Below are 24,967 nucleotides of genomic sequence, written 5' to 3' on the forward strand. Positions count from 1 at the left end.
TGATCCACGGGATTTTCATTGGCTGAATTTCAGAAGCAGATCACCAGGCCATTCTTCCTAGTCTGTCTTAGCCTGGAAGCTCTGATGAAACCTGTCCACCACAGGTGGCCCTGCTGGTATTTGAAATACTAGTGGCAAAGCTTCCAGCATCATAGTGACACGGAAACTACCACAGTAGGACAAACTGGCAGAAGGTGGTGGTCTAATTGCTGCAAAAGAACATGTTTGGTCAAGTAGGGGGCCAGCAAAAATGAGGGAAACTGTCGATGTGATTGATACAACAGCCACAACAATGGACTCTAACTACCAATGATTGTGAAGGTGGCACAGGCCTGGCGGTGTTTCGTTCTGTCACACATAAGGTCGCCAAGACTTGGAGCCAGCTCAGTGACAACTAACAATAAAAACAAGAATTCAATGGGAATGTAAATTGCCAAGCATGATGCTGACACACAGTAAGCACCCTGGATCGATGGAGATTAGCTCTATTCAAAAAAACTTTTCTGAATGAAAAATGTTCTCCACAAATACTGTCAGGACATCGCATTTATTTCTCTGAAAATCCCTATTTTTTTTAAAAAGAGATTACTAGAAGCTCCGTAAGGGCAGGAGTTTTCCCGTTTTGCTTGCTGCTCTTTTCCTGGCACCTGAACAGTGTCTGATTAGTGCCAGAACAGAGCAGACTCATGTATTTTCTAAATGAATGGAAAGTGAACCTTTCATTTTTTAAAAAAACATGAGTTTTTAAGAATTATTTTTCTGCATTCATGTTCTTTTTAAAGCTTATACCAGGACCCAATACTCACAACAGATAAGTCAGCTGCTCTGAAAGGGAGTCCCTTCAGGTCTCAGTAGAGGGGTGGCATGAGAACCCCACTTTGCACACCCCTCTCCAGGTGTGCCAGGGCAGTGGGAGGTCCACTTCTAAAATGCTGCCTCTTTTCCTGAGACCCACTTCACTTAACACTTCATTGGGTGCGTGGGTGAGAAATGAAGTCCACAGTCCGAGGGAAGAGTCAGGAGACCTCCAGTTAGAACATTTTAACCCCAATCCCTGGACAAAGAGTTGCCTTGGAATTGCTTGGCTTAACATGCTAATGTGTGAAAGCAAAAACTTTCTATTGGTCCCAGAAGTCCACCCTGCTGGATGCATGTTGTGACTGTTTTCAACAGGATAGGCAGAAAGACATCTGTGTCAGTTTTCTAACCTCCTTCCTAGACAGGGCTGTTTACGTCATTTCATGACAGTCATATTATTCCATGCCAGTGCCTCAGGCTGAGCTGGGGCTCAATACGTTCACCTGGAATGCGGTGACCAACTGTGCCAGACATGGAAAAAGCTGGCAGAAGCCTCGCTCTCCTGCTCTGCTCAAAGGAGAGCACGGTGTGGTTTTATGTGTATGAGCTGTGGGGTCAGGTGTGTGTGAGCTGTGGGGTCAGGTGTGTGTGAGCTGTGGGGTCAGGTGTATATGAGCTGTGGGGTCAGGTGTGTGTATGAGCTGTGGGGTCAGGTGTGTGTGAGCTGTGGGGTCAGGTGTGTGTGTGTATGAGCTGTGGGGTTGGGTGTGTATGAGCTGTGGGGTCAGGTGTGTGTTTGTATGAGCTGTGCAGTCAGGTGTGTGTGTATATGAGCTGTGGGGTCGGGTGTGTATGAGCCGTGGGGTCGAGTGTGTATGCGCTGTGGGGTCAGGTGTGTGTGTGTATGAGCTGTAGGGTCAGGTGTGTGTGTGTATAAGCTGTGGGGTCGGGTGTGTATGAGCTGTGGGGTCGAGTGTGTATGAGCCGTGGGGTCGAGTGTATATGCGCTGTGGGGTCAGGTGTGTGTGTGTATGAGCTGTAGGGTCAGGTGTGTGTGTGTATAAGCTGTGGGGTCGGGTGTGTATGAGCTGTGGGGTTGGGTGTGTATGAGCTGTGGGGTAAGCTGTGTGTGTGTATGAGCTGTGGGGTTGGGTGCATATGAGCTGTAGGGTCAGGTGTGTGTGTGTATAAGCTGTGGGGTCGGGTGTGTATGAGCTGTGGGGTTGGGTGTGTATGAGCTGTGGGGTAAGGTGTGTGTGCGTATGAGCCCCAGGGTTAGGTGTGTGAGTTAGAACTTGTGATTTTGGGCAAGGCACTTAATCACTCTGTGCTTCAGTTTTCTGATCTGTAAAGTGGGAACACACAGTGCCTACCTCATGGGATTATTACACACATTAAAATAGTACAGTAATAACGATGTAATCAATGTCACTAAATGGGGCATGCAGAAACTTTGAATTGGTGTATGTTTTGAAGTTGTCAATGATTTCATTTTACTTGGATCCACAATCAACGCCCATGGAAGCAGCAGTCAAGAAATCAAAAGACACATGGCATTGGGCAAATCTGCTGCAAAAGACCTCTTCAAAGTGTTGAAAAGCAAAGATGCTACCTTGAAGACTAAGGTGTGCCTGACCCAAGCCATGGTATTTTCAATAACCTCATATGCGAAAGTGGGACAATGAATAAGGAAGACAGAAGAAGAATTGACGCCTTTGAGTTGTGGTGTTGGCAAAGAATATTGAATATACCATGGACTGCCAAAAGAATGAACAAATCTGCCTTGGAAGAAGTACAACCAGAATGTTCCTTAGAAGCAAGGATGGCGAGACTGTGTCTTACATACTTTGGACGTGTTGTCAGGAGGGGTCAGTCCCTGGAGAAGGACATCATGCTTGGTAAAGTGCAGGGTCAGAGAAAAAGAGGAAGACCCTCAACAACACCGTGGTTGCAACAGTAGGCTCAAGCATAACAATTGTGGGCATGGCACAGGACTGGGCAGTGTTTTGTTCTGTTGTACACAGGGTCGCTATGGATTGGAACTGACTGGATGGCACCTAACAACATCAACAACGTTTTGCTGTGTATATTCTCAACAACAACAAATAAATAGAACTATATATAAAAAGAAATACAAAGAGATAAGAAAAAACCCTATATGTAGTGATGAGTGTCAGTTATTGCTATTATTAAAAAAAATAAAACATACTATATAACAGATCCTGACAATTTTCTCCTCACAGTTTTCACAGTTGATGTCCAAACAGACGATACGAACCCCAAGAATTGACCTATATGCATTCAGAATTTTTCCTCACAGTGATCAGCTTTAAGAACTAGTTTCCCACCTATAGGGCAGTTCTACTCTGTCCTATAGGGTTGTTACAAGTCAGAATCGAACTGATGGCAGTGGTATACTTATGGCTGTGATCGAATTTGGGAATGGGTTTTCTTTGTTATGTCAATGAGGCCATTTCAGTGTAGGGTGTCTCTTAAGCCAATCATCTTTGAAATAAAAAAGAGCAGCTCGAGCAAGCAATCAAACAAGCAGAGATGAGGGAAGACAGATGCCAACCCACATGGAGATCACGAAAGAACTGAGGAACAGAGGCTGAAACAGAGCCAACAGAAAACGAAGACTTCTCATAGAGCCAGCAGACTGAATTTGCTATGAGTCGGAATCGACTCGACAGCAGTGGGTTTTGGGTTAGCTTCCTAAACTGTGAGAAAATAAATTTGTTTGTTAAGGCCAAAAAAAAAAAAAAAAAAGACTAGTTTCCCAGAACACATTCTGCTTACAGCCAGAAGTTCTCTATATACATTTTGCCCTTGTCGTAGGGGAGGTGAGTTGTTGGTGCCCTGGACTGTGGGGATTGTGGGTTTTTGTATTTATGAGGAGAGCTGGTGCAGACACACAGCTACTCACAGGGCGAAGCCATAAGCAGTTCTGCTGGCAGAGCCGTTGGAGCTTACCAAACGAAAGATGCTACAACAGAACTGAACCACGGCCATTCGGCACACATCAGTCTTTTAGTCAGCTCCTCCTGAAGGGAGATTAGGTTTACCTTCCTGCACTACTTGGACTTCCCCAAGCAGCCTTTTAACAGGCAGGCACGGCGTAAGCAGGGCTGTGTGAAGGACATATGCACACCTTTGTCAGAATGCCCCCTCTTTCACATAGTATTACTCTCAGAACCTGGGGATGAATGCCACCCATTCCCTGTGAGTTACCACACCTGAGTGTCTCAGGTTGTTCTGTAACGTTCTCTTTAGAGACTTCAACCTATGTCAAAACTGCACTCTCACTTTCGATGAACAGAGCCTCTGAAAGAGTATCCCCATCATTTTTACATTTCAGCGAGTTACAAAACAGTAAATAAATAACTTGGCTGTTACTTCTCCAAATTCAACTGCTCTGACTTCCCTCATGTTATTTCCTAAGCAGACTGAGATTGCTTTCACTTGTCTTTATATGCATCATAGTGTATTTTTCTTTTTTAAAGTTGATTCTACTAGATTACAACCTCTTGTAGCCAGAGACCACATAGCATACATTTTAAATATCTCTGAGAGTTCCTTTCCCCAAGACCACAGGGCATGACTTCAGGACTCCAGGGGGCGCTATCCACAGCACAGCCCATTACTGCCATGTGGCCTGCCCACACAGGGAAGTGAACAGACATATTTAACTCTTACCATCAAATGACTGGACCACAGTCCAAGATCAACCAAGATAGATGTCTGGACTGTTTCCATAATACCTTTTACATTTTTAATTTTAATACAGGCTTGTCTAATGTCAGAACAGTGAACTATTCCATCTTCTAGAAATCTCTATTACCTATTTATTCCTGCCCATCTTTGTCTAAATTTTACCCATTTTTTAAGGTCCAACTCTAACGGCCCTTTCTCAGTGAAGTCTTTTCATTTATCCAATGCTTTTTTCTTGAACCCCTAGTATATGCCCAGCACTGTGCTCAGTAAAGGGGACATATTGGTAAACAAGTTAGTTACAAGGCCCTTGGGTTCATGGAACTCACAGACAATGGAAGAAACATTAAACAATTCATTTCATAAATAATGATGTAAAGACAATTTTGATAAGCACTAAGTTGAAAAGGGACAGAGAGCTATGGGAATGCATGGCCTGGGACCCAGCCCAGTCTGAGGGGTCAGCAAAGGATTCCCCCATTAAGGGATATTAGGCTGAGACCATAAAGGTAGGAACTTAGGTGGGCTGGGGTGGAGAGGAGGGAGTTCCTAATTTCAGGTCCAGGAAATGTCACATGTTTAGGCTCTGAGATAGGAAGGATCTAGTAAGCTCACGAAACCACAAGAAGGGCCAAGTTAGGAAGGACCTTCATCCCGAGCACACTGGGAAATCCTGGAAGTGTGTTAAAGAGGAGAGAGACGTGCTTCATTGTAAAAGATTCCTCCAGCTATTGCAGAGGAGGGACTGGAAGGGGCCCATAGTGGATGCGGGAGGCCAGGTAGAAAGCACTGCAGTCAATGACACCTTGTATTAGGGGGATAGAGTGCTCACTATACATTGTGTTTTTTATACATTGTATTATTGCTGTCAGTTGCTGTCAAGTCACTTCCCACTCATCATGACCCTATGTATGACAGAATGAAAGTGTCCGGTCCTGTGCCATCCTCACAATCTTTGCTATGTTTGAGCCCACTGTTGCAGCCACTGTGTCAATCCATCTTTTTCCCTGACCCTATACTTTACCAAGCAGGATGTCCTTCTCCAGGGACTGGTCCCCTCCTGATAACACGTCCAAAGTATGTGAGACGGAGCCTCGCCATCCTTGCTTCCAAGGAAAATTCTGGCTGCACTTCTTCCAAGACAGATTTGTTCATTCTTCTGGCAGTCCATGGTGTATTCAATAATCTTCTCCAACACCATAATTCAAAGGCATTCATTCTTCTTCGGTCTTCCTTATTCACTGTCCAGGTTCCACATGCATATGCGGTGACTAAAAATACCATGGCTTGCGTCAGGCACGCCTTAGTCTTCAAAGTGACATCTTTGTTTTTTAAGACTGTAAATAGGTCTTTTGTGCTCGCTATCACTAGCCATTAGAGAAAAGCAAATCAAAACTACAATAAGATACCATTTCACCCTGACATTACTGGCACAAATTAAAAAAACCCAGAAAATAACAAAAGCTGGAGAGGCTACAGGGAGATTGGAAATCTTACGCAGTGCTGGTGAGAATGCAAAATGGTACAACTATTTTGGAAAATGATATGGCATTTTCTTAAAAAGCTAGAAATAGAAACACCGTATGATCCAGCAATCTCACTGCTAGGAATATATCTTAGAGAAATAAGAGCTGTCACAGGGATAGACATATGCACACCCAGGTTCACTGAGGCATTATTCACAATAGCAAAAAGATGGAAACAATCTAAGTGCCCATCAACAGATGAATTATGGTATATACACACAATGGAATACTATGAAATGATAAAGAACAAAGAAGAATCTGTAAAACATCTCACAACATGGATGAGTGTGGAGCGCATTATGCTGAGTGAAATAAGTCAATTACAAAAGGACAAATATTGTATGAAACCACGATTATAAAAGCTCATTGTCATGGATTGTGGTATTTCTGTTATGGCAGCACTAGATGACTGAATCACTCATGAAACGGTTTACACACAGAAAGAGACAATCTCTGATGGTTCCAAGGGAGAGGAGGGGTGGGGAGAGAAAAGCACTAACTAGATGATAGGTAAGTCGTAACTCTGATGAGGGGTTAGGCAGTACACAACACTGGGGACACCAGAACAACTTGACCAAGGTGAGATCATGGAAGCTTCATAGATACATCCAAACTTCCTATGGGACCAAATTACTGGGCTGAGGGCTGGGGACCATGGTCTCAGGGGACACCTAGCTCAACTGGCATAACAATAGTTTATAAAGAAAATGTTCTACATCTTGCTTTGGTGAGTAGTGCCTGGGGTCTTAAAAGCTTATGAGTGACCATCTAAGATATTCCACTGGTTCCACCACATCTGGAGCAAGGGAGAATGAAGAAAACCAAAGACACAAGGGAAAGATTAGTCCCAAGGACTATCGGACCATAACTACCACAGCCTCCACCAGACTGAGGTCAGTACTAGGTGGTGCCTGGCTACCACCTCCAAATGCTCTGACAGGGATCACAATAGAGGGTCCTAGATGGAGGTGGAGAAAAATGTATAGCAAAATTCAAACTCACAAAAAAATACCAGACTTATTGCAGAAACCCTGAGAGTATGGCCCTGGATACCCTTTTAGCTCAGCTCACTCCTGAGGTTCACCCTTCAGCCAAAGATTAGACAGGCCAATAAAACAAAAGAAGACTAAAGGGCCACATCGGCCTAGGGGCAAGGACTGTAAGGCAGGAGGGGATAGAAAAGCTGGTAATAGGGAACCCGAGGTTGAGAAGGGAGAGTGTTGACACGTCCTGGGGTTGGCAGCCAATGTCACAAAGCAGCATGTGTATTAATTGTTTAATGAGAAACTAGCTTGCTCTGTAAACCTTCATCTAAAGCACAATAAAAAAAAAAAAAAGTAAATACAGAGGTCTTTTGCAGCAGATTTGCCCAGTGCAAGAGATCATTTGATTTCTTGACTGCTGCTTCCGTGGGTGTTGATTGTGAATTCAGGTAAAATGAAATTCTTGATAACTTCAATATTTTCTGTTTATCATGATGTTGCTTATCGGTCCAGGTGTGAGGATTTTTGTTTTCTTCATGTTGCAGTGTAATCCATACTGAAGGCTGTACTCTTTGATCTTCATCAGTAAGTGCTTGAAGTCCCCTGCACTTTCAGCAAGCAAGGTTGTATCATCTGCATATCACAGATTGTTTATGAGACTTCCTCCAATCCTCATGTCGTGATCTTCTTCGTATAGTCCAGTTTCTTGGGTTATTTGCTCAGCCTACAGATTGAATAAGTATGGTGAAAAGATACAACCCTGACACACACCTTTTCTGATTTTAAACCATGCAGTATCCTCTTATTCTGCTCAAACTACTGCCTCTTGGTCTATGTACAGGTTACTCATGAGCATAATTAAATGTTCTAGAATTTCCATTCTTTGCAATGTTATTCATAATTTGTTATGATCCACACAATCGAATGCCTTTGCATAGTCAATAAAACACACGTAAATATCTTCCTGGTATTCTTTCCTTTCTGCCAAGATCCATCTGACGCCAACAATGATAGCCTTCGTTCCTTGTCCTATTCTGAATCTGGCTGTTCCCTGTCATTGTATAAGATATACATTGTACAGTAAATGAAAATGACAAGGGCTTTGGTGTTCCAAAGATTTTGATTTGAATGCTGGCTCTACTACTCACGAGCCTTGAGAAACTCAATCTCGTATGGACTTACTGGCATTCCTTTCACTTCCCTCAGAAAAGCCTACATTTACTACATGAAACGGGGCAAAAATGACATTTTTGGGTAACAAACAAACATATAAAGACCTGGCCATACCAAACCACTACTTACTCCTGAAGAATAATAATCTGCTGAATGCCTTTTCCCATGCATGTATGTAGCATGTACAAATACATGCATGCATGTATGTGTGTACGTGTCTTAGTCATCCAGTGCTGCTATAACAGAAATACCACCAAGTGGGTGGCTTCAACAAAGAGAAGTTTATTCTCTCACAGTTTAGGAGGCTAAGAGCCGGAATAACAAGGTGCCAGCTCCAGGGGAAACTTTCTCTCTCTGTCGGCTCTGGGGGAAGGTCCTCGTCATCAGTCTTTCATGGTTGAGAAATTCTCTGCACAGGCACCCAGGGTCCAAAGGACGTGCTATTCTCCTGGCTCTTGTTTCTTGGTGGTATGAGGTTCCCATGTCTCTCTGCTCGCTTCTCTCTTTTATATCTCAAAAGAGACTGACTTAACGTACAACCTAATCTTGTAGATTGAGTCCTGCCTCGTTAATGTAACTGCCTCTAATCCCACCTCATTAACATCATAGAGGCAGGATATACAACACATAGGAAAAGCCATATCAGATGACAAAATGGCAGACAATAGCATAATACTGGGACTCATAGCCTAGCCAAGTTGACACACATTTTGGGGGGACACAATTCAATCCATGACAGTACGCATTCATGCATGTATGAGAGGGCCAGGTTAAGGCATGTGAGGGCCCTAAACACTGCTAATCTGTGGTGCCGCTCCTCTGCTTACTCATGCATTCCAACAGGATATGTGAGTTAGATATATACATGTATATGTGTGTGTCTTAGCTATCCAGGATGTAACTTCTTCTTAAATCCAACTATAATATTAGTGATTGAATGCAAAAATGGTGTATGTTATTCTAGTGGAATGAGATGAACTGGATTATGAAATTTTTAGTGGATGCGGGGTACAGATTTTTACTACATAATACATTTTCTACAAAAAGAATATTCCACATATTCTATAAAAAAGAAAATGAGTCAGTGAACTTAGTTATTTCAACAATCACTTAAAATTCTGTTACCTCCCATAACAGAAAATTGACTTTCACCAATTTTACTTCCAATGGCTCCTCTTAGGAAAAAAATCTGATTGCCAAAAAAATCTGAGGTTTTCTCTCTTCCTGACAGATGCCACACAGTTATCTCTTTAATTTATGGTGACAAAGAGCAGATAAATGATTGCCTCTCATTGCAATGGTTGATGTCTTAGAGTTCCCTTGCTTTTGCGTGTCATCTGGGACTGGAGTTCCCATTGGTTGTTTACCAAGACGTGCACAAGAGCATACCCTTGTGTATGGCAAAGAATATTGCTGGCCCTCCTGGCTGAAGATGCTGGATCAGCAGACATGGATGTACAAGGTGGCTCTCTAAAAATGGATCAGAGACCTGTTATCTATTAATACAATCCATCCTTGCCCAGTAACTGCTCATACTGGATCCAGGTGTACACTGGGTGAATATATCAAGAATTAGTCTTGACAGCCCACTCTCACCTCTTGTTTATTAGAAAGAAATAGTATACTCCCAAGAGACCTGCTGGTTTAAGGAGTTTCAATTACATGGGAAGGGACCTTAGAAGACAGATATCAACGAAGATGTTGAAGTGGTAGGGGCCTCATAGCTTAAACAACATTGTGAGTGGGCGCCTTCGTGACCCTCTGTGAACTTTCTTTCAGGCCCCCCCCATTCTCAGGTACTGGAGCTGGAATCAATTTTGTTTACTGCCCAGCCAATTCCCTTCCACTGCTGGGCTCTCTTTTCCTTGTGTCCTGTCTGCTTGGCATCTATGGGTCTTTGCCTTGAATAACTGGTATCCCTGTTTTGTTGATGCCCTAAGCACATGCTTATCTTGCTTATTGGGTAATCTGTCCCTGGATGTGAGAGGTTTAAAGTTGGTTTCTATGCTCTACTTAAGTCCCTAATGTATGTTATTTATGTCCTCTCCATCAAGTAACATTATGTTTAAAACACCTCTAAGTAGCTTCAAATATTTTAACACTTCTTATTAAACATAATGAATATTGGTCATAGCTTTGCAATTTTAACTTGTGTGTGATTAGGTATTCTGATAGCTGCAGAAATGGCATATATAATTGACAATCTTTCACCTCTAACCAATTGCTGCTCTCTGCTAAATATTGATGACATATTAAGGCAAATTGGACTCACAGTGATCTTAGTAACATTTGCCCTCTAAGAAAAGACTCGAAATTAATTTTAATGACAACTAATTTCTGTAAATAATGGCTCTCCTCCTCCTGTGGTTACATTCTCATCCAAGGTTGCTGCTGCATCTGTGCTGCTCCTTGTTTCAAGGTACAGGATACAGAAAAAGCCAAGGCAACCACAAGGAAGAGCTTGGCTTCCTACCCCTTCATGGCCTGTACTCCAATGGTGTCTCGCTTGTTTCTACCCGGGTCTCAGGCCCAGTTACTTAGCTCTGGGAAAGAAGCAAATGAGGAAGCCTTGAGTTTAATGGTAAAACTCATTGCCTTCAAGTAGATTTTGACTCATAGTGATCCTAGGACAGATCCATAGGACAGAGTAGAACTGCCCCATAAGGTTTCCAAGGAGCAGCTGGTGGATTCGAACTGCTGACCTTTTGGTTTGCAGTTGTAGCTCTAAATGACTGCTTCACCAGGGTTCCATACTAAGCTTTATTCTTGCTGTTGGTTTTACGTGTGCTTAACTTAGCCTTGGGGTCCTGGTAGCGCAGTGGTTAAAGAGCTTGGCCCACCAGCTGCTCCATGGGAGAAAGACGTGGCAGTCTGCTTCCAAAAAGATTTATAGCCTTGGAAACCCTATTGGGCAGTTCCACCCTGACCTATAGGGTTGCTATGAGTTGGAATTGACTTGACAGCACTGGGTTTAGTGGGAACATAGTCTTGCCTTGTTTCTGACTCTTTTTTACCTAGACACTTTATCGGAGATTATTACCATTTATTCTTTAGAATTCTGGTAGCAATCCATGAGTCTTATTTTTACTGATTTTTCTAGATTTTATCCTTTGCCTTCCTAAACATATTGTGTTGATGTGTTTCTCCCTTACTCTTTTCCAACTAAATTTTAATGCCTAAAGCCCTCCCCACTAGTCCATTCATATCAAATTAAACTCTTGTTTCCTTCCTTCCCACTTCACCTTACCTACTGCCCTGGCCTATTATACCTAAGCCTGATCATGACAGAAGCAGAGTCCTCAAAAAAGTGACACTGTTGGGGTTACTAAATTAGCTGGGAAAAGTACTTTGCTATAAAAAAACAAAATAAAAACCAAAAACCTCTCGGAACAGCAAAACCTTCAACATTGGCCATCAAGATTAGGCAATTGGCTAAGTGGTCGGGTAGATTAGGTCAAAGTTTTGACTGTCCCATTAGTTACCTCACTATTAACTCGGGAAATTGAGTAGGAGAGCATGAGGGACCCCAATCAAGATTAAAACCAGATCCTGAGGGTGACCTCTCTCTTTCCCTCTCACAGCTGAATTTGTCTAAACCTGCAGTCACGTACTCACCGCCTACTCACCCCACCCACTCCATTCAAAGTAGCTCTTGCTAGTTTCATTAATAATACTCATGTTGCTACATCAGAGCCTTCGATGGACTAGATCTTCCAGCAGGACTCTATGGACACATCCCCAACCTTTTCTCCATAACACAATGCTCCTTTATATAAGTTGTGCCATTTTTTCTCAGTATTTCCTATCATCAGGGCCCCTGCCCTTCTAGGTCTAGTACTGGGCCCTCTACAGGTCTATGCTGTCTCTGCAGAAATCTCATCATGCCAATGGCGTCAATCACCACCTATTTGCCCAGGACTCGCTAATTTATGTTCAGGCCAGGACGCTTCTCATTTGGGTTCCAGATCAGTCTATATAAATTGTCTACTTGACATCTCACTTGAATGTTTCAAAGGCATTTCAATGTATCCCCAAACCAAACTGAGTCTTTCTCTGCTACCTCTAATCTCCTGCCTATCCCCAAGCTCCTCTCCAAATCTAGATGCCTTTCAGTGTTACCCATCTGAGTAAAAGGCCCATCCTTCCATCTGCGTGTCCATCCATTCAACTGTCCATCCATCTGTCCGTCCGTCCATCCATCCATCCACCCATCCTCCTAATCCTACTCCATGTCAGAAGTATAGCAGTCATCTCTGACTCCTTTGTATTCCTCCATCTACTTTTCCTCCTAGCCACACTTTGACCGTTTCTCATGTGGACCACTGTGAGACTCTGTGGTCCCCTCCAACCCATTTTCTAGTCTACAGATAGATTTAATTTTCCACTTGCAAATTTAATTAACAACCTTCCCTCCACCCTTGCCCCCCAACTTCCAATGATTTAATGAGGCCTCCTTTGTTCTTATAATAGAGACTAAAATCCTCAATGTGCCCTAGAAGGCCCTATAGGTCTGGTTTCCACCTACCTTCCTCTTTGCCTAACTCCCCCTTCCACTCCTCTCAGGTCCAGCCCCTCTAGCCTTCCTTCGGTTCCACAACTCAAGGGGTTCTGTCATGGGAAAGGGTGTGTTCACATCATACGCCCTCTGCCTGCAGCAGCCCCCTTGCTCCATTCCCTTTATTCAGTTGTCCTCCATTTCATTTCCTCAGGAAAGCCTTGCAGACCTCCTGAATAAGTAACTCCCCATATTATGAGTTCTCACAGGGTCATGTACCTCTTCTTTGTGGCCCTGGTGTAACTATTAACCAATCTCTCTCACCCTCATAGAAAACATAATTTTCATGAGGGTAGGGATGTGTCAGTTTTTGCTCACTATAGTCACCCCAGCGTCTCCACTTCACTCACCCTGCTCCAGTCACACTGGCCTCCTAGCTATGTCTGCAATGCACCAGCGGGCACACTCCCTCCCTCAGGGCCTTAGCCTGCAGCACATGCCTCCCTCACTTGCCTCAATTCTGGGCTTGAATTTCAGCTCCTCAAAGGGGCCTTCCTTGACCACAATTTAATTAACTGCACCCCGGCATTTCCCTTCCCTGCATCATTCTCTGTTACCTGGATCACTTTCTAATATATGGATTATACAGTTTGCTTAGTGATTGCTTTTTGTATCCCCCACGAGAATGTTAAGCACTATAACCTGTTGTTGTTGAGTAGATTCTGACTCATGGCGACCGCATGTGTGCAGAACAGAACTGCTCCATGCGGTTTCAAGGCTGTGAGCTTTCAGAAGCAGATCTCCAGGCCTGTTTTCCGAAGCATCTCTGGGTGGGTTCAAATTGCCAGCCTTTTCTTTTTCAGCTCTGCACTTATCCATTTGCACCACCCAGGGACTCCTGTAAAGTACTATTCCAGCAGATAATTTTGACTGTTTTGTTCGCTGCTCATTATGGGTTGAATTGTGTCCCCACAAAAGATATGTTCAAGTTCTAACCACTGGAACCTGTGATTGTGGCCTTATTTGGAAGTAGGATCTTTGCAGAGGTCACACTGGAGTAGGGTGGGCCCTAATCCAACAGGACTGGTGCCCTTACAGAAAAGACCCAGAAACGCAGAGACACATAGGAAAAGTGGCTGTGAGATCACAGAAGCAGAGACTAGAGTCACACTGCTACAAGCCAAGGAAGGCCTGGGGCTTCCAGAAGTTGCAGTGACAAGGAAAGCTCTTACTCTAGGGCCTTCAGAGGCAGACAGCTCTGCTGACATCCTGAACTAGGACTTCCGGCCTCCAGGACAGTGGAAGAATCACTTTCTGTTGTTTTAAGCCACTTGATTCATGGTACTTTGTTATGGCAGCCCTGGAAACTAGCACACTGCTATCCCTGACACCTGGAAAAGGCCTGGACATATGATAGGCACTCAGCAACTATTCACTGAATTACTTCAATTTGGGATGGTGCCTGACAGGTGGGAGGCCTGCTGAATGAATGGCAGACAAGAGGGGGCAGAGAGCATGGGCAGCGCCTGGCAGATCCCACCTCTGTATTTCTAGTTGCCAGGCCACTGGAAGAGAGGAGCCAGCTGCAGGAGGCCACAGCAGGGAGATTCAGTGAGTGCCTTAAGCTTAGCACTAATTATGATTAGAAACCGTTTAGAGTATTACCCAAAACCAAGCCCACTCCCATCGAGTCGATTCTGACTCATAGCAACTCTGTAAGACAGAGTAGAACTGGCTCACAGGGTTTCCATGGAGCAGCTGGTGGATCTGAACTGCCAACCTTTTGGTTAGCAGCCAAGCTCTTACCACCAGGCCACCAGGGCTCCTTAGAGTATTAGGAGGGCTATATTTAAATGATGGGAGCCCTTGTGGGGCAACAGTTACGCTCTTGGCTGCTAACCAAAACATTGGCCGTTCAAACCCACCAGCAGGTCCTCAGGACATAAAGAGTGTAACCCAGAAAACCCTCCGTGGCAGTTTTACTCTGTTACATGGGGTCACTATGAATCAGAATTGACTCAATGGCACCCAATGACAACAATGTTTGTGGGTGTGGTGGTGGTAATGGTGGAGGGGTTGGTTTATGCTTATATCGGAAAAGGGTTAGCTCAGCAAATTTATAGCATAAAAAAGGGAAAAGTTCAACTTACTTAAGAGCAAAAGCCAATAAATAGTTTTTAAGCCGCATTAAAACAGTTTTATATGCAAACACTGTGATCATTACAAGCCCAACTTATGTTCTCAGAAAAGCACTAACAAGAATCTCTAAGATACACTGGCTGGAGCCCTAGTCTCCTCAGTCTAGGTAGTGTATTTCAAGTCAAGTGTGTCAAGGCTTCGGACCTCTGACCAGAATCCCCGGGAAATGAAACTGACCGGTCTAAAATTACATAATTTTAGGGGGGAGGGGTGAGAGACGGTAATGCTACTCTCTATAGGTATACAGAAACAAGGCCTGGCTATCTACTTCTGAAAAATAAGCCACTGGAAATCACACAGAGCACAGCTCTTCTCTAACACACAGGGGGTTGCCATGAGTCAGAGTCCAGTCCACAGCAAGAGGTTTTCAATATGGGTATATACATAAGCATGACTTGGCTAGGTCTTTTATTCTTTTTTATTCCTCAAATGCTTCCACACTCTAACAATACCTAAGTGTTATTTTCACTACCGTAAAGACATACAGCTAACCCTAAATGAAGCAGTTCCCAAACAGCCACCCTCAGAGTAGGCCCAAGTACTGCAGTGGCTTCATCAGGACCCCGGGGGAGCTCTGCCTGGGTGGACCACTCCCTGGGAACCATCTGTGGGCATAAGGTCTAACACAGGCTGGGCAGGAGCTGGCACTGAGGGCGGTTCTGGTATTTAAGCAACAGTAGTGGTACTTCTTCACCTATATATGGTGTCACACTCATCCTATTTAGCGGGGGTGTTGTTGTTGTTGTTAGGTGCCATAGAGTTGGTTCTGACTCACAGTGATCCTATGAACAGCAGAACGGAATACTGCCCAGTCCTGCACCATCCTCACAATTGTTTCTATGCTTGAGCCCACTGTTGATGCCACTGTGTCAATCCATCTCGTTGATGGTTTTCCTCTCTTTTGCTGATACTCTCCTTTACCAAACATGATGTCCGTCTTAGTTACCTAGTGCTCCTATAACAGAAATACCACAAATGGATGACTTTAACAAAGAGAAATTTATTCTCTCACAGTCTAGGAGGCTAGAAGTCTGAATTCAGGATGCCAGCTCCAGGAGAAGGCTTTCTTCTTCTGTTGGCTCAGGGGGAGGGTCCTTGTCATCAATCTTCCCCTGTACTAGGAGTTCCTCTGTGCAGGAACCCTGGGTCCAAAGGACACACTATTCTCCTGGCTCTTGTTTCTTGGTAGTATGAGGTCCTCTTGTCTCTCTGCTTGCTTATCTCTTTTATATCTCAAAAGAGACTGACTTAAGAGACAACCTAATCTCGTATACTGAGTCCTGCCTCATTAACATAATGGCCTCTAACTCTTCCTCATTAACTTCATAGAGGCAGAATTTATAACACATGGGAAAATCACATCAGATAACAAAATGATGCACAGTCACACAATACTGGGAATCATGGCCTAGCTAAGTTGACAGGTATTTTTTGGAGACACGATTCAATCTATGACAATGTCCTCCAGGGACTGTTCCCTCCTGATAACACCTCCAAAGTATGCGAGATGAAGTCTCACCATCTGCACTCTCAGGAGCATTCTGGCTGTATTTCTTCCAAGACAGACTTGTTCATTCTCCTGGCCGAAAACCCACTACTGTTGAGTCGATTTCGACTCACAGCAACCCTGTAAGACAGAGTGGAACTGCCCGGTAGAGTTTCTAAGGAGCGGCTGGTAGTTTTGAACTGCTGACCTTTTGGTTGGCAGCCAAACGCTTAACCACTGTGCCACCAGGGCCCCATGGTATATTCAATATTCTTCACCAACACCATAATTCAAAGGCATTAATTCTTCTTCAGTCTTCCTTATTCATGTCCAGCTTTCGCATGCATATGAGGTGACTATAAAATACCATGGCTTGGGTCAGGTGCACTTCAGTTCTCAAAGTGACATCTTTGCTTTTAAAGAGGTCTCCTGCAGCTGATTTGCCCAGTGCAATATGTTGTTTGATTTCTTGGCCACTGCTTCCATGAGGGAAACCCTGGCTGCATAGTGGTTAAGAGCTACAGTGGCTAACCAAAAGGTCAGCAGTCCGAATCCACCAAGCACTCCTTGGAAACCCTATAGGGCAGTTCTACTCTGTCCTTACAGAGTTGTTATGAGTCAGAATTCACTCAACGTCAACGGGTTGGGTTTGGTTTTTTGGCTTCCATGAGCATTGATTGTGGATCCAAGTAAAATGAAATCCTTGGCAGCTTCAATATTTTCTATCATGATGTTGTTCATTGATCTAGTTGTGTGGATTTTTGGTTGCTTTATATTGAGGTGTAATCCATACTGAAGGCTGTAGTCTTTGATCTTCATCAGTAAGCGCTTCAAGTCCTTTTCACTTTCAGCAAGCAAGGTTGTGTCATCTGCATAACACAGGTTGTTAGTGAGTCTTCCTCCAATCCTGATGCCCCATTCCAGCTTCTGGGAATATTTGCTCAGCATACAGATTGAGTTAGTATGGTGAATGGATAGCTGGAGTGGATGATTAGGAGACTGGATAGAGTAGCCAGGCAGAGAAGTCTCTTTTTGACATCGTCCCCAGAAAGGTAAAAAAACAGTACAACCTGATAAAGGTCCACTGAATGAATACCATGAGGGCATGGGATGGAGGGGAGTGGAGGGCTAGAAAATGCAGTTCTAGAGACCAGGGCTACAGGTGACAGTCAGCAAGCTGCCCAGAAGCAGAACTCAGAGCCACAGTCAGTTCAGACCTGGTCACTGATCATAACCTTGCTAACAGCCGGGGAGCCACATGGGGCCTGTAAATTACTCACCAGCTAATTCTTTGGAATCTGAGACTTCTAAATGCTGATTTTTTTTTCCTTCATTTTAAATGACCTATTGAGTTGGCTAAGCTGAAGAAGTGTAACACAGGAGTAATATAGATGGAAATGAGTATTTTTAATTTTTTTTAAGGTAAGAACAACCAGTGTTGTTTATATGTGGCATGCCAGTTCACTTCTACAACAGGTGGTGTTCTCAGGACAGTGTGACACTGAGAGGGTCCATGACTTACCCGAGGTCTCAGCCAGTACGTAGTGGGGCAACGACTTCAACCCGTGTCTCCAAATGTTAAGTTGCCGCATTTTTCCTGAAAGGTCTTTCCTGGTTGGTCTACCCCCCACTCATTTACCCCTCCCCTATAAGTCTACAATGTGTCCCTCCCGTACCGTTTTCACTTGTTTGTGCGCCTGAAATCTATTCTTTCACGGATGCCTTAGTCTGACCTAGCCAATGGATTGTATATGGGGTAGGAGGTAGATACAAACCTTCTCTATCCCTTCACAGTGTGCTGGATAAGCAGACTACATTCAGTACATACACACTGGCTGATGAAATAATAGGTCCTAATTGCAGGGTCTTGAGGGCTGAAGGCGTCTTTGGTGGTGGCAGAAATGCACCCTGGGTGGTAGAAACGAAAAGTTCTCCTTGTGGGAACTGTTCTCTACTAAACTGAGAATAAGCCAACTATAGCCTGTGGGCCAAATCCAGCCCATTGCCCGCTAGGGAAAAGAGAGTTTTATTGGAACAAAGTCACATCCACTCCTGGGTGGCTTAAATGGTCAGCTACTTTGAATCCACCTTGGAAGACAGGCCTGAAGATCTGCTTCCAAAAGGTGGTCACAGCCTTGAAAACCCCTATGAAGCAGTTCTACTCTGCACACATGGGGTCGCCATGAGTTGGAATCGACTGATGGTAACTAGCAACAACAACATGTCTGGTTCTGCACTACAATGGCAGAGCTGATACGGTGAACTGACACTGATTGGCCTGGGAAGCCTAACATATTTCCTATGTGGCCCTTTACAGAAAAAGTCTGCCAGCACTGCTCTTGACTGTAATTGTGGGAGCAGTGCCATCTTACATTCAGTCACCTTACTATAAAAGTGCCTGGCACAGTGTCTGGCGAGTAGCGTTGTTGTTACTGTTAGGTGTCATGGAGTAGATTCCGACTCATGGCAACCCATGTGTGCAGAGGAGAGCTGCTCCATAAGGTTTTCAAGGCTATGACCTTTCAGAAGCAGATCTCCAGGCCTGTCTTCTGAGGTGCCTCTGGGTGGATTTGAACTGCCAGTCTTGTGGTTAGTAGTCAATTGCTTAACCATTTTTGTCACTCATGGACTCTGGGCAAGTAGCAGGTGATCAATAAATACTTGTTGAACGAAGGGATGGATTAGTGAATGTATTTAAGCCCACACTGTCTGTCCACTTGTGAGGACAAATAAGTGGAGGAGTGGCATTTGGTATCTCTGTGGAAAAGGGCTGTATACCAACACCCTTTGGGTTGGATGGAGAGCAGGTGGCACTGCCTTTGGAGGCTAAATAAAACTTAGTGTAAAAGAAAGCATCCACTTACAAGGCCAGGATAAGCCTCAAACTTCCCATGGAAAGGGAACAAGCAGTCTAGGCCAGCCTCATGCTTGTCTGTGGGCTATGCCTCTATAGCCCACAGACAAGCATGAGGCTGGCCTAGACAGCATTTATAACATAAAAATAGTTTATGTTTGTATTGGATTTGTGGTTTGGAAAGGCCTTCACAAGAATACATTATAAATTTTGACAGCATTATGGTTGGGAAATAGGCTAGGCCGCATGTATTTTTTTGTTCTGCTTCCCAGCATGCTGGCCCCTGCCCTGCCGTCGCCTCCTCTCCGCCATAGGACTCAGGCTACTGTCCTTTCCCCACATCGATCCCATTATTAAAATGGCTGCCAACTTCCTAGTTCCCTCAGTGCCCATTCTGTGCAGGTGAAAATCAGTTATCAATTAAATAAATAAATTAGACCCCACCCTCACTCTCCTTTTAGGCAACATACATGCAGCTATCAAGAAAGAACTCCTGGGGAAGGCTTTAATGGTGGCAGTTCCAGGATGCCTCTACAGAGGGCCTGAGGGTCAGTTTGGGGTTACATGGCTTGCCTTGAAGCTAGGAACTACAAGCATACAGTTTTACTTAATTTGCATATTTATTTGGGGTGGGCTGAGAAGACGAAATAGCAGTTAAGTGCTATGCCTGCTAACCAAAAGGCTGGAAGTTGGAATCCACCAGGTGCCCTGTGGAAACTCTGTGGGGTAGTTCTACTCTGTACTACAGGGTCTCTATGAGTCAGAATCGACTGTACGCCAGTGGGTTTGGTTTTTTTTTTCTTGGTGCAGGCAATGAAGTAGGGGAGGGAGGTGGCTATTGGCTCCTTACATTGCCCCTTGTCACTGACACTGGCTTGTTAATGGCAGCTGGTGGGGAACAACTCTCCATCCAGCCATTAGGCTTTTTGTTGTTGTTAGGTGCCATCGAGTCAGTACCGACCCATAGTCACCCTATGTACAACAGAACATGTTCCACTGCTATTCCTAAGGTATTCCCTGGCCATTTTTTTCCGAAGTAGACTGCCAGGTCCTTCTTCCTAGTCTGTCTTAATCTGGAAGCTCAGCTGAAACCTGTCTGCCATGGGTGGCCCTGCTGGTATTTGAAATTCCAGTGGCATAGCTTCCAGCATCACAGCTACACACAAGTCACCACGGTATGACAAACTGACAGATGAGTGGTGGAGCCATCAGGCAGTGGTTATAAAAGCTGCACCTGGGTTTGAATCCTGTCCTTTTACCTTCTTTGTGCTCATTTTTCTCATTGGTTAAATAGGTATAGTAAGATTACCTATTTCATGGTGGTGCTAGGATGAATACATGAGTTAATACATGTAAAGTGCTTAGAGTGTTAAGTGCTTAGAATGGTGTCTAGCACACAGTGAGTACTCAGTAAATGTTTGCTTTTACTATCATTTTCATTAATCATTCAGCAATATTTGTCAAGTGCCTGCCAAGTACAGGTATTAAACTATGCCAGGAAGGAGTGGACTCAAAGGACAAGGGTCAGCTAGATCTCTCTGTACTCCTAAAATCACACCCATTGGCAGCCACCTTCTGGATGCTCAGTAGAAGGCCAGCCCTGATATTAGAATGGCTGAGGACAATGGTTCACCAACATCCTTGTCAATTTTGTGTGTGAAGGGAGGCCCAGAGACTACTGTGAATTCTCATTTTAATCTATGTGAATCCCCTGAGAGTTTGTTGCAGACCTCAAAGAACTCCTGAAAGGAAAAATCTGGGTTCTTACAACAGTTGAAAGCTTCTGTGGGCTCCCAGAGAATTTGAAGGAATTTGGAAGGGCCTACATAGGCCAACTGATTCTTCCCATGACCACTCTATGGGCAGAAATGATGTTTTCCTTTCCTGAGCCTCTACAAGACTAAGTGCCATATTTTACCCAGATAACGCACAACTTCTCTGTTTGTTTGCCAACTGTGCCTTCCTCTCTTGAGATATTTTCATGTTGCTGTAAAAAAATTAGCATAGTGCACTCAGAAAAATACCTCAGGGGGCTGTGGTTGGCAAACAAACATAGAAGGCACATGTTATTTGCGTAAAAATATGGTATGTGTCTCCAGCACAGCACTGTGCCATCACATAGAACTACAGTGGAAACTGGCATCTGTCACCTGCAAGACCAGTGGACTGGCTTTACTACTGGCCAAAGAGACAACAGGGCATGCTTGGCCTGGCCGGGATGTTTCCTATTATATGAAAAGGCCTCCCACCCCCCCGCCTTTTTTTTTTTTTTTTTTTTAATAAAACACTCCATAGAACTGTGCTGTCCAATATGGTAGCCACCAGGCTCATGTAGTGTTTAACTCTAAAATAATTAAAATTAAATAACATTAAAAACTTAATTCTTTAGTCCCATTAGCCACATTTCAAGTGCTCAGCAGCCTCACGTGGTGGGTGGCTACTGTACTAGATAGCACAGATGTCAGCATTGCTGGAATCACAGAAAATTCAAATGGGCAGCGCTGCTGTAGACTCGGTACTGCTGTAACAGGAAATGTTAACTCAGGCAAGTCAAATTTAACTGCCCTTTGGCAATCAATAATACATTGCTCCCTGGGAATATCTAAACTTTTCAAGTTTGTTGTCTTGTAAGTAATAAGGCATGATAAGCTAGAGTGTCTTTACCCCTATTCTTGTGCGTTTTTGTTGTTTTACTTTACCTTCTTTATAAACAGCACTGATTCTGTTAGGCTACCAGAGTATGGCCATGCATGCTGTAGCCTTATCGTGCACGACTTACAGCAGCTGAACGTGGGATGGATGGCGTGAGCCCGGGAGAAGCAGGTGCATCAATCTACCATGCATCTCGGCATCATTACAGGACATTTATGAGCTCTGGCTAGATTTAAAAACCATCCAAGGCATTATGAATTGGTAATGGGGAATTTCTGAGCTATAATCCTAGCTCTTTGCTAATGAGTGTTGTGATATGGGACCATTATTTAACTTCTAAGCTTCAGTTTCCTGTCCTTAAAATGGGGCTATTACCGGCCTACTCGACCCCAGTGTCTGGGGGATTAATGAGTCAGTGTTTGCAGAGCACTCGAGCTCTGTGCATGAAGGCATGCTGTGTCTAGAACATCATTTCTACTCATTCTCCTGGAGTAACTGGGGAACCTCAGGACTATTAGCCTTACCCCTCCTAAAGTGCCTTTTCTTTCTCGGCATTTTAACTTTACCTATGTTACCCAAACCTGATATCTAAAAGTAAAGCTAGCCCCACAGCAAGTGTGCACGGATGTAGCGGGGGTATTCAGATAGTTTTTCCTTTCTTTAGTATGAGCTTTTCTGGAGGATGAAGGCAGAAATTGCACTGTACATTCTCACTGCATGAGGCTGGTGGTCCATATTACCAATGCGAAAAGGAAGGTACACAACAGCACAGTTACACTGCCGAGACTTACACGCGATGATATTCCCGTATCTGTTCTTCATTCTGTTCTCATCTTTCTTAGCGGAGTCCCATGGTGCAGACTGCCCTTCAAAGAAGCTCTGGAAGAAAGAGAGAAGCGACATGAAGAATTCCAATTTGGTGCAGTAAACACATGGGTCTTAACGACACAGGATGTCCTTAAAAAGGCAGAACAAGGGTCAGAAAGGAAAGAGAATGTTCTCAGGAATGAGGTAAAGGATCATCAAGCTATTTCATATCCTAACTATTTCATTTAGCTTTTCCTGACTGTTTTCTTTTAGCTGTTATCCCATACACACAGGCATGAGGGCTTAAGAGAAGAACCTACAATTTATCTGTAAAATTAGTAAAAATGGTTCAGTGTTCATCCCTCTTCTACCTGAATACTTAACATAGAAAAATTTAACATTTGTCTACATTTCTTGATTACATTAGAACTTTTCAATATTCTTCTAGGAGACATAAAGGTATCTTTTTTTTCTTCCAAATTTCTAACTGAAAGAAGGTTATTTTTGGTTAAAACTGTGAAAGCAGATAAGCTTTATGACTTCATGACTTTATGACTTCAAGGCTGAAATCCTATAATATACTCTGCCAGAGTTTTCTCTTCATTTTTAATGGAGCTTAGATGTCCATTTATTTAAGGATCTGGCATTATTAGGCCTGAGGTCTTTAATCTTCATGTTATTAGTCAGATATATATATATTCTGTTTAAGTAATAATAAAAATGTCCTCTGCTATAACTTGACCAATGAAATAAAAGAAAACAAAGCTGATACTTTTATTTCCACTTTTAATCTATATTACTTTTTACTTTTCTGCAGTCAAGTCTATAGGGAGGTTATGGGAAGAAGGAGGGTGGCAAGAAGATTTAGTAAGAACTGAGTTTCTGTCTTTGACACAACTACCCTTAAACATCTTGGCACCGACTGGGAAAGAGGAGGAAAGAGAAGACAAAATGAAGGCAGAGTGACTGCATCAAGCCCCCTTGGCAATGCTGCAGGCTCAGCAGCCATGCTATGCTCAGTCGCATCCTCCCTCAAATATGTCCACACGACTTCCCATGTGCTCCATTTAGAACCGAGCTCTTCTGCCCTCCCCAAATCTCTATTCCACACAGGCTTCAGCCATCTTGGCCATTTCTACCAGTTACCAACGTTCATTGATTACTCTCTTCATTCCTTTTCATGGCTCAGTTTTTCCTTACAGTTAAATTGCTCCTTAAGTGCTACTGTGGGAGAATATGATTTTTCACAGACTTTCCTAGGTCAGGTCCTCCACTACCCCCTGGCTGGCTACCTGCCTACGGCCACAGCACCTGCTCATTGGCTGCTAACAGGAGCGCCTGTGCCTGGGAGCCGCAGGCTCCCTAAGGCCAGGGGCTGCTTTCAGTCATATTTGTTGCCCTAAGGCTGATGCCTCATGGTAGGAATTTAATAATTAGTTATCGAATGAACGATTGGCTGTGATATCTGGTTAAAACAGGTTTTAGTTTTGATCTCAAAATAAAGCCTGATATCTACAGCTTAGTGTGTGAGGGGTTCCAACACTTAGAAACCTTGTGCAGGTTTCATCCTGCATGGTTTGCAGAGGCTGTGCCTTTGTGGTGACCTGCTGTGCACTGACACTGCTCGCCCTCAGCACCACTGGCTGGGAATGAGCCCGCTTCCAGCTCTAGCCCACTTTCCCTTTCAAGCCCTGTCATCAGCCCATCCATGCACAAAACAACAGGAGCAAATACTATTTTCTAACATGTAAGAGCAGAAAAAAAAAATTACAAACATAATCATGAAAAGCAGCTGCAGCAGTGTATCAACAGGGAATTGCCAGAAATTCAAACCAGATTCAGAGGAGGACGTAGAACCAGGGATATCATTGCTGATGTCAGATGGATCCTGGTTAAAAGCAGAGAATACCAGAAGGATGTTTACCTGTGTTTTATTGACTATGCAAAGGCATTTGACTGTGTGGGTCTTAACGAATTATGGATAACATTGCGAAGAATGGGAATTCCAGAACACTTAATTGTGCTCGTGAGGAACCTGTATATAGATCAAGAGGTAGTTGTTCAATCAGTGGTTTAAAATCAGGAAAGATGTGTGACAGGGTTGTAGCCTTTCACCATATATATTCAATCTGTATGCTGAACAAATATGTCGAGAAGCTGGACTCTATGAAAAAAAATGTGGCCTCAGGATTGGAGGACGACTCATTAACAATCTGCCTTATGCAGATGACACAACCTTGCTTGCTGAAAGTGAAGAGGCCTTGAAGCACTTACTAATGAAGA

At 43.8% G+C, this 24,967-nt stretch overlaps 1 protein-coding gene across 3 annotated transcripts in view; it reads right to left on the reverse strand.

The window, feature by feature from the left end:
• The window catches only part of PTPRM (protein tyrosine phosphatase receptor type M), a 946,104-nt gene that overhangs the window by 107,190 nt on the left and 813,947 nt on the right, over positions 1-24,967 (reverse strand). For all 3 annotated transcript variants that reach the window (XM_049900161.1, XM_049900160.1, XM_049900159.1), the window contains one exon: positions 22,669-22,756. In XM_049900161.1, coding sequence (XP_049756118.1) covers positions 22,669-22,756 — 88 coding nt within the window. The remainder of the gene's footprint in view (positions 1-22,668; positions 22,757-24,967) is intronic.

This window comes from Elephas maximus, chromosome 11, assembly GCF_024166365.1.
Source record: "Elephas maximus indicus isolate mEleMax1 chromosome 11, mEleMax1 primary haplotype, whole genome shotgun sequence".
Lineage (NCBI taxonomy): Eukaryota > Metazoa > Chordata > Mammalia > Proboscidea > Elephantidae > Elephas > Elephas maximus.